This window comes from Oryctolagus cuniculus, chromosome 13 (genome assembly GCF_051225735.1).
Source record: "Oryctolagus cuniculus isolate XC-2025 breed Fujian yellow rabbit chromosome 13, ASM5122573v1, whole genome shotgun sequence".
Taxonomy (NCBI): domain Eukaryota; kingdom Metazoa; phylum Chordata; class Mammalia; order Lagomorpha; family Leporidae; genus Oryctolagus; species Oryctolagus cuniculus.
The window spans coordinates 79,834,938-79,852,373 of record NC_142879.1 but is presented as its reverse complement, the minus strand read 5'-3'; the positions used below and the strand labels follow the sequence as shown (position 1 = coordinate 79,852,373).

General features: G+C 38.1%; 1 protein-coding gene across 30 annotated transcripts in view; it reads right to left on the bottom strand.

Annotated features, from left to right (window-relative positions):
* The window catches only part of TASOR2 (transcription activation suppressor family member 2), an 85,210-nt gene that overhangs the window by 34,900 nt on the left and 32,874 nt on the right, over positions 1-17,436 (bottom strand). For 17 of the 30 annotated variants that reach the window (XM_070055824.2, XM_089312397.1, XM_089312398.1 and 14 more), the window contains 8 exons: positions 16,358-16,449; positions 7,934-8,071; positions 7,671-7,795; positions 7,561-7,580; positions 7,372-7,471; positions 4,047-4,147; positions 3,329-3,432; positions 71-143 (listed from right to left, as the gene is read on the bottom strand). In XM_070055824.2, coding sequence (XP_069911925.1) covers positions 71-143; positions 3,329-3,432; positions 4,047-4,147; positions 7,372-7,471; positions 7,561-7,580; positions 7,671-7,795; positions 7,934-8,071; positions 16,358-16,449 — 753 coding nt within the window. Of the gene's footprint in view, positions 1-70; positions 144-3,328; positions 3,433-4,046; positions 4,148-7,371; positions 7,472-7,560; positions 7,581-7,670; positions 7,796-7,933; positions 8,072-13,042; positions 13,200-16,357; positions 16,450-17,436 lie in introns of those variants that run through there. The other 13 variants (XM_089312399.1, XM_070055826.2, XM_051834745.3 and 10 more) reach the window with 2 other exon arrangements.

The following is a 17,436-nucleotide window of genomic DNA, read 5'->3' as shown; positions in this document are numbered from 1 at the left end:
CTTAAAAAAAAAAAAAAAAAACAAGAATAAACATAGTAAAAAAAATTTTTTCAAATAAATTTGTCCTTACCTGATTCTGATATTAAGGCTGATGATGTAAGTAAAATAAAAAAACCTCGATCATCTAAGCATTTGATGATTGCCTTTAAAATTAAAAAAGAAAGAACATTATTCTTCAATTCTATCCTCCTTGTTCTAGCTACATTATTCAGTGAATTTTGAGCTAATTAAAAAAAATCTTAAAATATTATTATATACAGAAATCAGGAGAATTCTGTCCCTAGTATTAGAAACTAAAATTGCCTTAGCTCAGATAATCTTAGTCCTACTTAACTACAAAAAACAAGTAGCATACCAAGTGTTAGTTTTAGAATAGTGTTTAAGTATATAACAAATCAATCAGAAAACCCTTATTTCATTTCTTTCACTGAGATATTTGAAATTCTATATCACTATCTAACTAGCGTATTCAGGATGAATCAGACATAGACATGTAAGTAGCACCTTAGGCTCACATTTTACATGAAAATTATCACAGAAGCCTGAAACTAGAAAGATTGAAAGATACCATCCAATAAAAGAGTCCTTTCTACAGCATTCTAATAGATGAAAAATAGTAGAGCCCCATGTAACAAGAAACACAGACAAAAGAGTTTCTTTCTATTTTGCCTCTCTACCATAGTCTTTAGTGGAATATTGAGCTCATGAAAAAATATCTTGGGCCGGCACCGCGGCTCACTAGGCTAATCCTCCACCTTGCGGCGCCGGCACACCGGGTTCTAGTCCCAGTCGGGGCGCCAGATTCTGTCCCGGTTGCCCCTCTTCCAGGCCAGCTCTCTGCTGTGGCCTGGGAGTGCAGTGGAGGATGGCCCAAGTACTTGGGCCCTGCACCCCATGGGAGACCAGGAGAAGCACCCTGCTCCTGGCTTCGGATCAGCGCGGTGCGCCGGCCGCGGCAGCCATTGGAGGGTGAACCAACGGCAAAGGAAGACCTTTCTCTCTGTCTCTGTCTCTCACTGTCCACTCTGCCTGTACAAAAAAAAAAAAAAAAATCTTGGAGGAAAAAAATTTACATTTTAGTATTTTCATTACATGGGGAATTCTGTCCTTAGACAGCAGGAAAGTTTTCTAAAAGCTGTCACTCTAAATCATGCAGTTAAAGTTCTTTTCTATGGTTTACCATTTCAAAAACTTACATGCCCATAACAAAGGTAAAATTCAATGTTCATGTAATTTTTAGTTAAAAAGATACCTAAACAAAACATGCCATTTTATAGAATAAAACATTTCAAACCCGACAGGACTTAAACCTACAAATATGATAAATCAACAAACTATTCAATCACAAAGAAAACATGAAATAAATACCTTTTCTAATTATCACAACTCAGTTTTGACACTGATAGCTCACTTATAAGAAGAATCAACTATCTTGAGTTTCAATACATTTCCACTATAGCTCCTGTAAGTTTTATAGCATTTGAACTTACATTTTTTTCTTTTCTATAGTTTTATAAGCTCCTTGACTTATGGGAACTATGACTTAGGGACTATTCTGTATCCTTGCTCCTAGTCTAGAACATGTTAGACATCCAGGAATTAATGAATATTCAGAATACTGAATATTAATAATTATATATCCCATGACTTTGGGATCTATTAAACCTTTAAACTATTTTATTTTCTGCTAACATAAAAAAGGACAGTGACAATAAAGTTCTACCTTGTTCTCCATTTTAGTTTTGTAATACAAATGAAAGCTCATTAAGCTCATGCATTTCTATCTTCCAAAATACAAAGAAATAAAACAAATGCATGTTTATCTTATCAGTGTCTCAAACTGTGTACTGAAAAAGCTGTATAAAGTTCCTATTTTAGCCTTTGTGAGAAATCATAATCTCTTAAACATCTATTTCAAGCCTCTGTCCAATGCAAATGAAAAAACAGTCCTACATGTCCTTAACAACATCTTAAAGAGACCTTGTTCTGTATTGTTCTCAAATTCAAGGTTCTAGACATAACCCCACATACTTTCTTCAAAGGACAGATTGCTTGCTCACCATACATTAAGCACTAATGTATCACAGATGATTAAGGCGTAATACCCAATCTCAAAAACTCACGGTCTAGCTGGAGAGACAGAGGAATAAAAAAAAAAATTCATAATACAAAACATTGAGCACTGTTGGGAAAGGACCATAAGTGATATGTAATTTCTATCAATAACTTTTACTAATAAACAACTTTCAAAGCAAAAGCAGCACTAAATTTTGACTATTATTTTAAGATTTATTAATTTGAAAGCTAGAGAGAGAGAGAAGGAGAGAGAGAGGGAGAGATCTTCTATTTGCTGGTTCACTCCCCAAATGCCCACAATGGCTGGGGCTGGGCCAGAATGAAGCCAGGAGTCAGGAGCTTCTTCTGAGTCTCCTACATGGGTGCAGGGGCCCAAGTACGTGGGCCACCTTCCTCTGCTTTTCCAGGCACTTTTGCAGAGACCTGGATAAGAAGCAGAGCAGCCAGCACTTGAACTGGCACCCAAATGAGATAACGGCACTGCAGGTGGAGGCTTAACCTTTTAAGCCACAGTGCCACCCCCAAATCTTGACTATTCTTACAACCATAAACACTCATGAGCAATTCCTTCACCAACTGCATTTTCTGAAAATATTTTTGGACTTTCTTACTTTTAATTTTCAAATATAGAAAAGGACTATGCTAATTTAAAAGGAAAAAAAAAGAAGTATCTCACAAGTGGTCCTTTGATTAACGCAGAAATATTGGAGATGTAATTCAATTCTGCCAAAACCCAAAAATAACAATAAAGACTGAGAAAACTGTCCTTATTTTCTTACAGTTGAGAGTATAAACTGACTAGAAAGACACAAGAGTAAAGTGAGATACAAAGGAGAGACAGGCTTTGTGGCATAGCGGGTAAAGGACAACACCGGCATGCCATATGGCACCCTTTGGGTCCTGACTGCTCCATTTCTGATCCAGTTTCTTTCTAATGGCATGGGAAAAGTAGCCGAAGATGGTCCAAGTGTTTGGGCTCCTACCACCCACAAAGGTAACCTGGAGAGAGCTCCTGGCTCCTAGCTTCAGCCTGGTTTTAACGCTGGCAGTTATGTCTCTCCCTTTCTCTATAACTCTGACTTTTAAAATAAATAAATAATCTTTCAAATAAATACAAAGGAGATGAAAATGTTAGTAAATATTAAATAATGAAAATTCAGCAAGCCACAATAACTCAATTGAGATACAGCCAACAAATATTTAGAGATCAATTTTTCAATTAAAAATTGTATTTTAAATAAATGATTCTTACCAACTGCTTATTTTTAATATATTCTATTAGCTTATCTATTTTTTCCCCTTGTCTGTTTGACAGTTCCACATCATACAAACTGAAGCATAAATCTTGGCAACAGACTGTAAAGAAAAATCAGAAAATTTCTTATTTTTAATATGCATTGCTTTTATAATTTATTAATTTATTACAAAAATTAAAGAACTAGGACAACTACTAAAAAAAAATCCTTTACAACTTATTATTCCTGGTTATAAAACTCCTTAATTAAAGGTTACTGAAATAATTATTTTAAAACAATGTTCTCATACTAACTGACACTCCTATGAGATTCCCATGACAATTAAATACTATTTAAATAAAATACACTTCAAGTTGCAAGAATTAACCTAAAAGAGCAATAAATTTTCTTCTAATTTTTTTTCATGGAATTCAGAATTAAATAAGTAAAAACAAAAATAAAAACTCTGTTCTCCTTGAGAGGAATGAGTATGGGTTTCTAGCTTCTTAATTTCCTCAGTATTCTACATTAAAACTAGTCTTTGTCAGCTTAGTTAAACCACCTTTCAGTTTCGAAGAAACTTAAGAACATAGCAACTCCAGAACTTTCAAAAAAAGTCTCTTAAAAATCACTTGGAATGAAACAAAAGTATATGTACATTTGGAGGCAGAGTGGAAAATAACTGGAATAAAGACCAGGACATGCAGTGTGGCATTACATTTCAACAAAACAGACCTTTCTGTGTCAAGTAATTCTGTTTTTTAAAAGCAGCTTCTGGGAGTCTTTTTTTCAAAGAAGACACTTTCATTACATATTTAAAATCTAGCTCCGGTGGTCTAAAAAACAAAACAATATCAAATCATATAAAATATTTTGGTTTTTTAACATAAATTTAATACATAATACAATAACCACAGGTTAAAAACATAGTTATAAATAGTTCAGATTTTCAAATACATGCCCCATAGACTATGGTCTGCAAATATGTTCACATTTTTTAAATATATATATTTTTGGTACGACCACAATATCTAAATATGGCAAAGAAATATTTACACAGGACCATTGAAAAGCTCTTAGAAAATGCATATTGTGAAACAAACTATGCATGGATTTCAAAATATTTTGCACCAAACTAAGTTTGTTTTTCTTTCAAAAATTTTATTTATGTATTTTATCTGTTTATGTGTGTGTATGTGTGTGTTTGAGAGAGAAAGAGAGAGAGAGAAAGCAGAGGAGAAGAGAGGGGAGGGGAGGCAAAGAAGGGGAGGGAAGACGAGAACAATAATTCATTCAGTGGTTCACTCCCCCAAATGCTTGCAGGCCAAGTCTGCCTGAAGCCAGGACTGTTCCAGGCCTAAGTCAGGAATTAAACACACAATCTGGTTCTCCCATGTGGGTAGCAGGCAGTCAACTACCCGAGCCATTACCTGCTTCCTTCCTGGATACACATGAGCAGGAAGCTAGAAAGGGAAGCAGAGCTAGAACCTGAACCTAGGCATTCCAGTATGGGATGCAGGTGTCCCAAGCAGCATCTTAATTGCTAGGCCAAATGCCTGCCCCTAAACTTGTATTTTAATTCAATTTTCCATGAACTTTTTTAGATACCACATACAAAGAATTTTCTTTTATATTCTTCCATAAATGTCAAAAGAATACCACATCACGTTCACTTTGTCATTATTTCTGTAAACACACACACAATTTTTTCTGAATCCTGGAGAGTGAGATGCAAACCTAATATCCTCTTAGCCCAAATATTTGTTTCCTTTAAAAAGGAAATTTTCTTGTTAAATCACAAATCAATTAACAAAATCAAGAAATTCACAATGATATAACATTGTTACTTAACCTGTATCATATTCAAGATTTCACAAGCATCTCACTAAAATCTTTCACGGCAAAAAAAAAAAAAAAAGAAAAAAAACAGAAAAAAACACCCAACACATAGGCACATATACCTAACATAATAACATAATGCATTTTATTATGCTTCTTTATCGAATAGTTTCTTAGTCTTTTTTTTTTTTTTTTAATCTTTAGTGACCTTGACATTCTGTAGAATACAGACCAGTTTGCACAACACCTCTCAATCTAGTAGAGCTGGGGCTGGCACTGTGGCACAGTGGGTTAACACTTTGGCCTGAAGCACTGGCATCCCATATGGGCGCCGGTTCAAGACCCAGCTGCTCCACTTCCAATCCAGCTCTCTGCTAAGGCCTGGGAAAACAGTAGAGGATGGCCTAAGTCCTTGGGCCCCTGCACCCACATGGGAGACTCAGAAGAAGCTCCTGGCTCCTGGCTTTGGATCGACATAGCTCCAGCCATTGCGGCCATCTGGGGAGTGAACCATCGGATGGGAGACCTCTCTCTCTCTCTCTCTCTCTCTCTCTCTCTCTCTCTGCCTCTCTTCTCTCTGTGTAACTCTGACTTGCAAATAAATAATCTTAAAAAAAAAAAATCTGGTACAGCTACTGTTTCCTCCTAATTAGATTGACAGGAAGACCCAAAGTCAGAAGAAATAGTGTCATTCTCTGTGTGTCATACAAGGAAGCACATGGCATGCATTCCATTAACAGCAATAACTTAACCCCTTAAATTGGTATGGTATCTGACTGTGTTCTCCACCAGGAAGTGTCTATTTTTTCCTTCATGATTAACAAGCAAGTTGTGGAGAGATACTCTAAGGTATGCAAAAATCAAACTTTCATCTATTATTTTTAGCATCCACTGATTGACTTATGTTGTTGCCAAATAGTGTTTCTCTAATTCTGTCATTCCTTTTACATTTTATTGATTGATTAATTGAAGGAGAGAGGAGAAGAGGGAGGGACGGAGAGGAGGGGAGAAAGAGAGTAGGAGAAGGAGTGAAAGGAAGCAATGAAGGGAGGGGGGAAAACAGGAAGGAAGGGAAGAAAGAAGATAGGCAAGAACAGAGGGAAAGAAAGAGTGAGCAAGTGAGCATGCTACCATCTGTTGGTTCAGTTTTCTGGATACCTCAATAACTGGGCTGAGGCCAGGATGAAGCTAGGAGCCAGGAACTCAACCCAAGTCTCCTTTATGGGTGTCAGTAACTTAGGCCATTACAACTGCCTCCCATGGTCTACATTAGCAAAAGGCTCAAGTCAGAAGCTGAAACTGGGTATGAAATCCACACACTCTGATATGGATGTGGGTGTCTTCAACATTAGGCTATGTAAAAAAAGCAGAGAATGGCCCAAGTGCTTGGGACCCTGTACCTCCTGGTTCCAGGCTTTGGCTTGGCCCAGCCCCAGCCATTATAGACATGTGAAGGGTGAACCAGCAAATGCAAGATCAATCTCTCTCAATTTCTCTCTCCATAACTACCTTTCAAGTTAAACAATTTTTTTTAATCGTTAGTCCAAACAGCTGCCTTCCTTTCCATATATTTTGGTTGCATTTTACTAATAAAAAGTTCTTTTTCATTTATTTATTTACAGAATTCTTACTTTATTTTATAATACCCATGCCATGGCTTACAAAAGGCTAATAAAAAGATAATGAATCCTAAGAGCACATCAATTTTACCTTCTACATCAATTAAATTACGTCTTTAAGTGGTTTGGGGTACAAATTAAGAACAGGATAAAAAAAATATTTCAGAAGATGTCTTTCACAATTCCTCAAGAGAAAATATTCATTATAATATAAATATGTTTAACAGATATTTTAATATTTTTCTAAGAGAATCATGAAAATCAGAAAATAAGGTATTGTAAATCATAATACACAATAAGAGGATTAAGTGGCTATAATCTGATATACCTATGACCCAAGCAAATCTGATTTACTTTTTATGGAAAATCAAGCTTCTACTTTCAAATAATTTATCTTGAGAGTTCATTTACCCATTAAAGGATTAGAATTTAGGTCTCCTGTATCATGGCCCTGTTCTCTGCACATCTACCAAATGTGTCCTAATCTAAACTCAAGTACAATTCCTATATTTCACACCAAAGCTATTTATCAAGACCTCAAAATAATTTAGAAAGTTATTTAATTCAGGCATTAGGTAGAGAACACAAAATTTAGTACTTACAGTTGTGTTGGAATTACCATACCATAAGTGGACCGAAGTGTTATATCACATAGCATATAACCTCCAATAATTAATTTCCCTTTCCATGGAGGAACAAGAACTTCAAGAAATGAGAGTGAAAAAAAGATCATTTGAATGAAGAAAAAAAAAGAACAAATGAACAAAAGAACCAATGAGGTAATTTCTTACCATTTTCAGTGAGTTCAGGTCTAGAAAAGAAAATAATAATTTTTATTTTATATAAAAAAAGAGCAAAAGAAACTAGTCCAGTAAAACTAAGTATGTACATAATTACTTACATGCTTTTATGAACAGATGCTGCCATCATTTTAGGTTCCCTGTACTTAAAAGCTACAATTACATAAGGACAGAGCTGTCTTGGTCGCTTAGTAACAGTACTCCCTGAAAGTTCATAGAGGTAATACTGAAAGAAGAAGATTAAGTATTAGAGTAGCACAATGGAATTGCATACGTATCAAGTTTAATCAAAACCCCACGCAGCCCTGAAATTTAACACATTAGAATCAGAAATACACCTTGGGTATTATCAAAGGTACTATACCTGACTCAATTCAAAGGCACGAAAATGACTCGTCTTATGAGAAACCTTGTTTGTATCTGCAGCCACGTGGCAATCATAGCCAGAAGATGGCCTAGTATAGTTAGTCGTGTAATTCTCAGACACAAACTTGACTTTTCCCTAGAATGAAAACATGAAAACAAATCAGATGTCTTTGAAGAGCAGTAACTCTCACTCTATGATTCATTTAAAACAAAAAAGGAAAAACAAAAAAGTAGTCTAATGACGTGGATGTGTTTTCACTACCAGTAACTATGCTATGAGCTATCCTTCTTGGAGAAACAATTATCTTAAGGACAGAAACACTCTAATTACCCATGAACCCCTTAAAATTGCATTAAAAAAATCTTGTTTTGGCATTTTTCTGAGACAAACGTCTGTGGCTTTTATACAATATCAAAGCAACATGTGAAGGGTCGGCGCTGTGGCACAGCGGGTTCAAGCCCTGGCCTGAAGCGCCAGCATCCCATATGGGAGCAGGTTCAAGTCCCAGCTTCTCCTCTTCCAATCCAGCTCTCTGCTATGGCCTGGGAAAGCAGTAGAAGATGGCCCAAGTCCTTGGGAGACCTGGAAGAAGCTCCAGGCTCCTGGCTTTGGATTGGTGCAGCTCCAGCCACTGCGGCCAGCTGGGGAGTGAACCAGCAGATGGAAAACCTCTCTCTCTGTCTCTACCTCTCTATGTAACTCTTTCAAATAAATAAAATAAATCTTAAAAAAAAAAAAAAAAGGAACATGCGAATTACAACAAACATAAGAGAACCACTTCTTTAAGAGAAAGCCTACACAGTCCACCAAATTTTACGTTATACTTATTGAATGGTTCTTCAGTGACTGAATATAAAAGATGACAAATGAAATCTAAAATTTCAACAGATGTGTTTCTAAACTTAGTATTATCTATTGTAATTATAGACTAAGATACTTCTATTGTGGCAGGGCCCAATAAATCAGCAAGGAGTAAGTAAGTAGTAAAGTACTTAACAGGTGGTTGGCCCTGATCACTGGAAAAGCCAACAGTATTTCTCATTCTATATTTCCCTTCATTAGAATTACAAGTCTCACAAAAAGGAAAAAGAAAAAATTCAAAGTTACCATAAGATGACATATCATAATTACTTAAATAAACAAACAAAAGATAAAACTTTTTATTTGAAAGAGTTACACAGAGAGTGGGAAACATACAAAGACAGACAGAGAGAATGTTCTATCGCCTGGTTCACTCCCAAACTGGCTGCAACAGCTGAGGGTGGGCCAGGCCATGTCCAGGAGCTTCTTCCAGGTCTCCCATGAGGGCACAGGGGCCCAAGGACTTGGGCCATCTTCCGCTGCTTTCTGTGGCACATTAGCATGGAGCTAGGCTGGAAATGGAGCAGCCAGGACTCAAACCTGCGTCTATACAAAATGCTGGTATTGCAGGAGGCAGTTTAACAGGCTACACCACAACACTGGCCACAAAAAGCAGTTTTGAGTACTATGACATTAGAAAATGTTTACAACGTAATGTTAAGTTAAAGAATATGCACCTAAGTGTATGCATTATAAACTCTTTTGTGGGTTTAAATAAATATATATGTAAGGGAAAAATTTAAATGTGCAAAATATATACCATATATACCAAAGTGAGGCAAGAAATTATAGACAACTTTTATAACAATATAGTTACTTTAAAAAGAGTCCTCTGCATTTATACACCACCAAAGGCAATACTAAGAAGCCGAAGAATATAAACAGTACTGTACAGAATAAGCATTCATACCTATGGCACTGAGTATATCTTTTTTTCTTTAAAGATTTATTTATTTATTTGAAAGTCAGAGTTACGCAGAGAGAGAGAGAGAGAGAGAGAGGCCTTCCATCCGCTGGTTCACTCTGCAGTTGGATACAATGGCCGGAGCTGCACCAATCCGAAGCCAGGAGTCAGGAGCTTCTTCCGGGTCTCCCATGCAAGTGTAGGGGCCCAAGGACTTGGGCCATCTTCTACTACTTTCCCAGGCCATCGCAAAGAGCTGGATCAGAAGTGGAGCAGCCATGACTCCAACTAGCACCCACATGGGATGCTGGCACTTAAGGAGGCAGCCTTACCCGCTACGCCACAGCCCCGGCCCCCCTGAGTATGTCTTGATTTTGAGAAGCCAAAAGGAAGATTGAGAGTGTACAACCAAAAACTTGAAAAGCAACCTTCAGCCATATGGGTGGGTTTACAAGTCAAGAAACAAATGCTGAGGTACAATCCAACCAAAGTGAAAAAAATCAAATGTTTATCTGACTTGTTAGGAATACTTCTGTAGCAGAACTGTATAATTTATCAGAGAACAGAAAAAATATTAATAGAGAAAAAGCAGTGTTTGTACTTCAAAGCAATGTTATTTTCCCTCCAGTTTTTAAGGAATGTTGAAATAGTTCATACTTTAAAAAAAAAAAAGGATTGGTTCTATAATCAAAGATTTTGAGATACCAAGGAAACTAAAACAAAAACAACACTATGCAATGATTAAGGGATCAATTCAACAGGAACATGTAACTATAATAATAACAATTACAGGGTGCCTGGCTATTTAAAACAAATGTTAATAGATTTAAAGTGAGACATACAATACAATTGTAATGGGAAACTCCAATACCCCACTTTCAGCAATGGACAGATCATCAACAACGAAACAACAGAGTTAATCAACACTATAGACCAAAAGGACCTAACTGATTTCTACAGAACTTTTTTTTTTTTTTTTTGGCGGGGGGCGGGCAGAGTGGACAGTGACAGAGAGAGAGACAGAGAAAAAGGTCTTCCTTTTGCCATTGGTTCACCCTCCAATGGCCGCCACGGCTGGCGCAATGCGGCCGGGGCACCGCGCTGATCCAAAGCCAGGAGCCAGGTGCTTCTCCTGGTCTCCCATGGGGTGCAGGGCCCAAGCACTTGGGCCATCCTCCACTGCACTCCCTGGCCACAGCAGAGAGCTGGCCTGGAAGAGGGGCAACAGGGACAGAATCCAGTGCCCCGACCAGGACTAGAACCTGGTGTGCCAGGGCCACAAGGCGGAGGATTAGCCTATTGAGCTGCGGTGCCAGCCATTCTACAGAACTTTTCATCCCACAGTTGCAGAATACACAGTCTTCTCACCAATTGCATTGGTTTCTCTAGAATAGATCACATGCTAGCCCATAAAGCAAGCCCTCAGCAAATTAAAAAAAAAAAAAAATACCATGCATCTTCTTGAACTACAATGGAATGAAGCTGGAAATCAGCAACTCAAGATCCTCTAGAAATTAGGCAAACACATGGAGACTGGACAACATGCTTCTAAATGAATAGTGGATCATAGGAGAAATAAAAAAATTTCTGGAAATGAAGACAATACAACATATCAAAACTTATGGGATATAGCAAAAGCAGTATTAAGAGGTAAGTTTATAGCAATTGGTGCCTACATCAAGAAACTAGAAAGGCACCAAATAAATGGCTATCCAATGCATCCCAACGACCTAGAAAAACAACAAACTGAACCTCAAATTAGTAGGAGAAAAGAAATAATTAAAATTAGAGAAGAAATAAACAAAATTCAAACCAAAAGAAGAAAAACAAAATATTAGTAAAACAAAGAGCTGCTTTTTTTGAAAAAATAAACAAAATCGACAGACCATTGGCCCAACTAATTAAGAAAAAAAAGGGGGAAGAAGACCCAAATTAATAAAATTGGAGATGAAAAAGGAAATGTAACAACAGACACCACAGAAATAAAAAGAATCATTAGGAAATTACTATAAAGAGCTGTATGCCAACAAATCGGGAGACCTAAAAGAAATGGACAGATTCCTAGACATATACAGCCTATCAAAATTGAGCCATGAAGATATAGAAACCTACGCAGACCAATAACCAAGACAGAGATTGAATCAGTAATAAAGACCCTTCCAACAAAGAATGTCCAGAACCAGATGGCTTCACTGATGAATTCCACCAGATAGAGAAGAACTAACTCCAATTCTTCTCAAGCTATTCAATACAATTCAAAGGGAGAGAATCATCCCAAACTCCTATGAAGCCAGCATCACCTTATTCCTAAACCAGAAAGAGATAACATAGAGAAAGAAAACTACAGACCAATTAACCTAATGAACACAGATGTAAAAATCCTCAACAAAATACAAACCAATCTAATTCAACAACAAACCAGAAAGATCATTCACCCAACCAAGCAGGATTTACCACTGGTATGCAGGGATGGTTCAACATTTGCAAATCAATCATGTGATACATCACATTAACAAACTGAAGAACAAAAACCATATGGAGGCTGGTGCTGTGGCATAGCAGGTCAAGCCACCACCTGCAGTGCAGGCATCCCATATGGGTGCTGGTTCGAGACACGGCTGCTCCACTTCCAATCCAGCTTTCTGCTATGGCCTGGGAAAGCAGTAGAAGATGGCCCAAGTCCTTGGGCTCCTGCATATGCATGGGAGACCTGAAGGAAGCTCCTGCTTCCTGGCTTCAGATCAGCACAGCTCCGGCTGTTGCAGCCAACTAGGGAGTGAACCAGTGGATGGAAGATCTCTCTCTCTCTCTCTCTCTCTCTCTCTCTGCCTTTCCTTCTCTGTGTAACTCTAACTTTCAAATAAACAACAAATAAATCTTTTTAAAAAACCATATGATTATCTCAATAGATGCCAAGAAAATATTTAATAAAATACAACACGCCTTTATGATGAAAACTGTAAGCAAACTGGGTATAGAAGGAACATTCCTCAACACAATCAAGGCAATTTCTGACAAACCCACAGCCAACGTCCTATTGAATGGGGAAAACTGAAAACAATTTACAGATTTAATACAATCCCAATCAAAATAGCAACAATATTCTTCTGAGATCTAGAAAAAGCAATGCTAAAATTCATATGGAAACACAAGAGACCCCGAATAGCTAAAGCAGTCTTAAACAACACAACACAAACATGGCCAGAGGCATCAGATCTCAAGACATACTACACAGCAGTCATAATCAAAACAGCTGGGTACTGGCACAGAAATAGACGTGTAGACCAATGGAACAGGATGGAAACTCCTGAAGTCAATCCACACATCTATAGCCAACTTACCTTTGACAAAGGAGCTAAAATTGATCCCTGGAGCAAGAACGGTCTCTTCAACAAGTGGTGCTGGGAAAACTGGATCTCTTCATGCAGAAGTATGAAGCAAGGCCCCTACCTTACACCTTACACAAAAATCTTCTCAAAATGGATCAAAGTCCTAAATCTATGATCCAATATCATCAAATTACTAGAGAACATTGGGGAAACTCTGTAAGACTGACATAGGCAAAGACTTCTTGGAAAAGACACCAGAAGCACAGGTAATCAAAGCCAAATTTGACAAATGAGAAGCTTCTGCACTGCAAAAAATACTGCAAAGTGAAGAGGCAACCAGCAAAATATGGGAAAATATTTGCAAACTCTGCAACTGATAAAAGATTAATATTCAGAATTTATAAAGAGCTCTAAAAACTCAACAACAACAAAATAAACAATCCAGTAAGGAAATGGGCAAAGGACTTGAACAGGCAGTTTTCCAAAGAGGAAAATCAAACGGCTAACGGACACATGAAAAACTGCTGAGCATCACGAGTCATCACCCCAGTTAGATTTACTTTCATACAGAAATCAGCTTAACAACAATGCTGGCAAAGATGTAAAATAAAAAGGTACCCTAATCCACTGCTGGTGAGAATGTAGACTGGTACAGCCACTGTGGAACACAGTATGGAGATACCTCAGAAATCTGAATATAGACCTAACATATGACCCAGCCATCTCACTATTGGGAATTTACCAAAAGGAAATGAAATCAGCATATCAAAGAGTGATCTGTACCTGCATGTTTATTGCTGCTCAATTCACAATACCTAAGATATGGAATTAACCCAGATGTCTTATTAGCTGAAGACTACATAAAGAAATTATGGGATATGTACACTATGGAATACTACATAGCAGAAAAAATCCTGTCATTTGCAACAAAATGGATGCAACTGGAAACCATTATCCAAATACCATATGTTCTCCCTGATCTGTGGTAAATAATAGAGTACCTAAAAGGTAATCTATGGAAGTGATAATTTTGAACAGCCTTTGTCTCAACTGATGAGGAACAGTGGGTTTTTTTTCCACACTATTTGTTGAACTCTTCACTTAATGTAGGGTTAATCTTAAGAGTATAAAGTTAGCTGAAAATAGATCTTTGTAAGAAATAAGGGTGGGAATAGGAGAGGGAGGAAAAAGAAAGGTGGGAGTGTGGGTAGAGGGTAGCGTGGGAAGAATCACTATCTTCTTAATTTGTATACCTTAAATAAAAAGTTTCTAGATAGAAAAAATAAAACAAAAATAAAAACAAAACCACAGAAATAACTTCAAAATGCCTACCCACAATTATCTTTCCTATTATTTGTTCAACAGTTCTAATTGGCTTATTTCACTTAAGCTGCACTATTTAGGAATTTAAAAATTTGTGAGATGATCAGTTCTAGGTACCACATAACGCTGTGAACCAAGTCTGGATGTCTTAAGAATAAAGACCACTTATTTGGGGGCTGGCACTGTAGTGTGGTGGGAAGTGGCACCAGCATCCTATATGGGTACCAGTTCAAGTCCTGGCTGCTCCACTTCCAATCCAGCTCCCTGCTAATGTGCCTAGGAAAGCAGTGGAAGATGGCCCAAGTTCTTGGGCCCTGCAACCATGTGGGAGACCCAGAAGAGGCTCTTGGCTCCTGGCTTTGGATGGGCCCAGCTCCAGCTAATGCGGCCATTTGGGAAGTGAACCAGCAGACAGAAGATCTCTCTCTGTCTTTCCCTCTCTCTTTCTCTGTAACTCTGCCTTTCAAATAAATAAATAAATCTTAAAAAACAAGAAAAAATTTTTTTGACAATTTAAACCAGACATATTGTTTTCTAAATTCACATTTTATAACTGTAATCTCATTCTATGAGCAAATACTTGTTTTCTATTATTTCATGCTTATAATGTGGTTGTCAGGCAAGCATTCAGCAGTAGTGGCTAAATCATAGTAGAGTACCTAGATCGATGTCCCATCTCTAATTCCACCCTGGCTTCCTGCTAATGCATCACTTGGGAGGCAGCAGACTTCTTGGGTCTTTCCCAGCCACTTGTAAAACCCCGACTAAGTTCTGGGATCCTGGCTTTGGCTCTGCCCAGCCCTAGCTATTGCAGGTATTTTGGGTGTGATTCAGTGACGAAAGCCGTTTCTCTGCCTTTTAAATAAGTAAAAATATACCACAAGGAGTGGGAGTTACTATGTAGCAAGCTAAGCTGCTGCTTGGGATGCCTTCAGTCCATACTGGAATTTCTGGTTTGAGTTGTGGCTACTCTGCTTCCAACTGAGTTTTCTGCTAATGTGCCTGGGAGACAGTAATAAATCTTTTTTTTTTTTTTAAGGTTTATTTATTTATTTGAAAGTCAGAGTTACACACAGAGAGAGAGAGAGGAGAGGCAGAGAGAGAGAGAGAGAGAGAGAGGTCTTCCAGCCGATGGTTCACTCCCCAACTGGCTGCAATAGCTGGAGCTGTGCCAATCCAAAGCCAGGAGCTTCCAGGTCTCCCATCCAGGTAGAGGGGCCCAAGGACTTGGGCCATCTTCTACTGCTTTACCAGGCCCTAGCAGAGAGCAGGATTGGAAGTGGAGCAGCTGGGTCTCGAACCAGCGCCCATATGGGATGCCGGTGCTTCAGGCCAGGGTATTAACCCACTGCACCACAGCACCGGCCTCAAGTAATAAATCTTTAAAAAAATTTTTTTTTCTCTGTTGGTTTAACAAATTATCTGTGAATTATTTTAAACTTGAAAATAATAAAAAGGACTTTCACTGAAAAGTTTTCCTTTCTTTTGTCTGGTAGAGCAACCTTTGATAAAGACAGTAGAGATTTTCAAAAACTGTATTTTATTTGAAAGGCAGAGTTACAGAGAGAGAAAGAGAGAGACAAGAGAGTTCTATCCTCTGGTTCACTATCCAAGTGGCCACAACAGCAAGGGCTGGGCTAGGTTGACATTAGGAGCCAGGAACTCCATCCTGGTCTCCCAGACGGGGCCCAAGCACTCGGCACAGCTTTCACTGCTTTTACTAGGTGCAGTAGCAGGACGCTGGATCAGCAGCAGAGCAGCCAGGACTAGAACCAGCTTTCCAATACGGATACTGGTGTTGAAGGCTGCTGCTTAGCTCACCGTGCCACAACCTGGGCCCCAAGTTTTGTTTTTAAAGTAAAACATTTTTGTTTTCCCTGCACTTAGATAACCACCTTTGGCAGGGTAGTACTATATTTACCTAACAATCTAGAAAGAACATCACAGGTGGATGACTTTCAGTTTTTATGAAAAAATTACATAAAAAACACATCTGGGTTTTACCTTAATTAGGTTAAATATTACAATATAGCCAGATTTCCCATGATACCACGGTCTTGGATGAAGATAATCTGAGTATTTCGAAACGTATACACCTATAAAAGTATAAGATACAGATTAATTTACACTTTAAAAAGAATACTGATATAATTCACAAGTGAATATTTTTAATTAAACAAGAATAACAAAGGACAAATGAGTTTTTTAAAAAATTTGTTTTGATACTGCACACCTTTTAGAGAGCCACTGTGATATTCTAAACTTATGGAAACAAAGCTAAAAAATATCTGCTTGATAATACATTTTCTAATCAGGCACAAGAACTGAAATAAAATCCAAAATTTGTCTGTTTTTTCCCTCTGTGCAACCATTCAACCAAAAGGTATACAGTAGTCTATTTACTCTTTGGGGGAAAAAAATCAGTATTTTTATTTATTACTTAATAATACGCACTGAAAGCTTACTATATGGCAGATTTTGTACTAGAAAGTAGTGATACAAAAGTAAATAAAATGAGGTCTCGCCAGCGCAGCAGCTCAATAGGCTAATCTTCCGCCTTGTGGCCCTGGCACACCAGGTTCTAGTCCTGGTCGGGGCACTGGATTCTGTCCCTGTTGCCCCTCTTCCAGGCCAGCTCTCTGCTGTGGCCAGGGAGTGCAGTGGAGGATGGCCCAAGTGCTTGGGCCCTGCACCCCATGGGAGACCAGGAGAAGCACCTGGCTCCTGGCTTTGGATCAGCGCGGTGCCCCGGCTGCATCGCGCCAGCCGTGGAGGCCATTGGAGGGTGAACCAACGGCAAAAGGAAGACCTTTTTCTCTGTCTCTCTCTCACTGTCCACTCTGCCTGTCAAAAAAAAAAAAAAAAAAAATGAGGTCTCTACCATCAACAAGTTTATTGTACTAGATCAAAAATTCTATTAAGGCAGGGGTTATATTTGTCAATATAAATATACCATAGCCCAACATACAGTAGCTAGTAGCTAATTAAGTATTTGCCAAGAATATTATGCATCTGAGGGCACATGGAAATGTAAACAAGTATTACTAAATGCAAAAAGTAGTGTTATCCCAGCAGTAACTGTG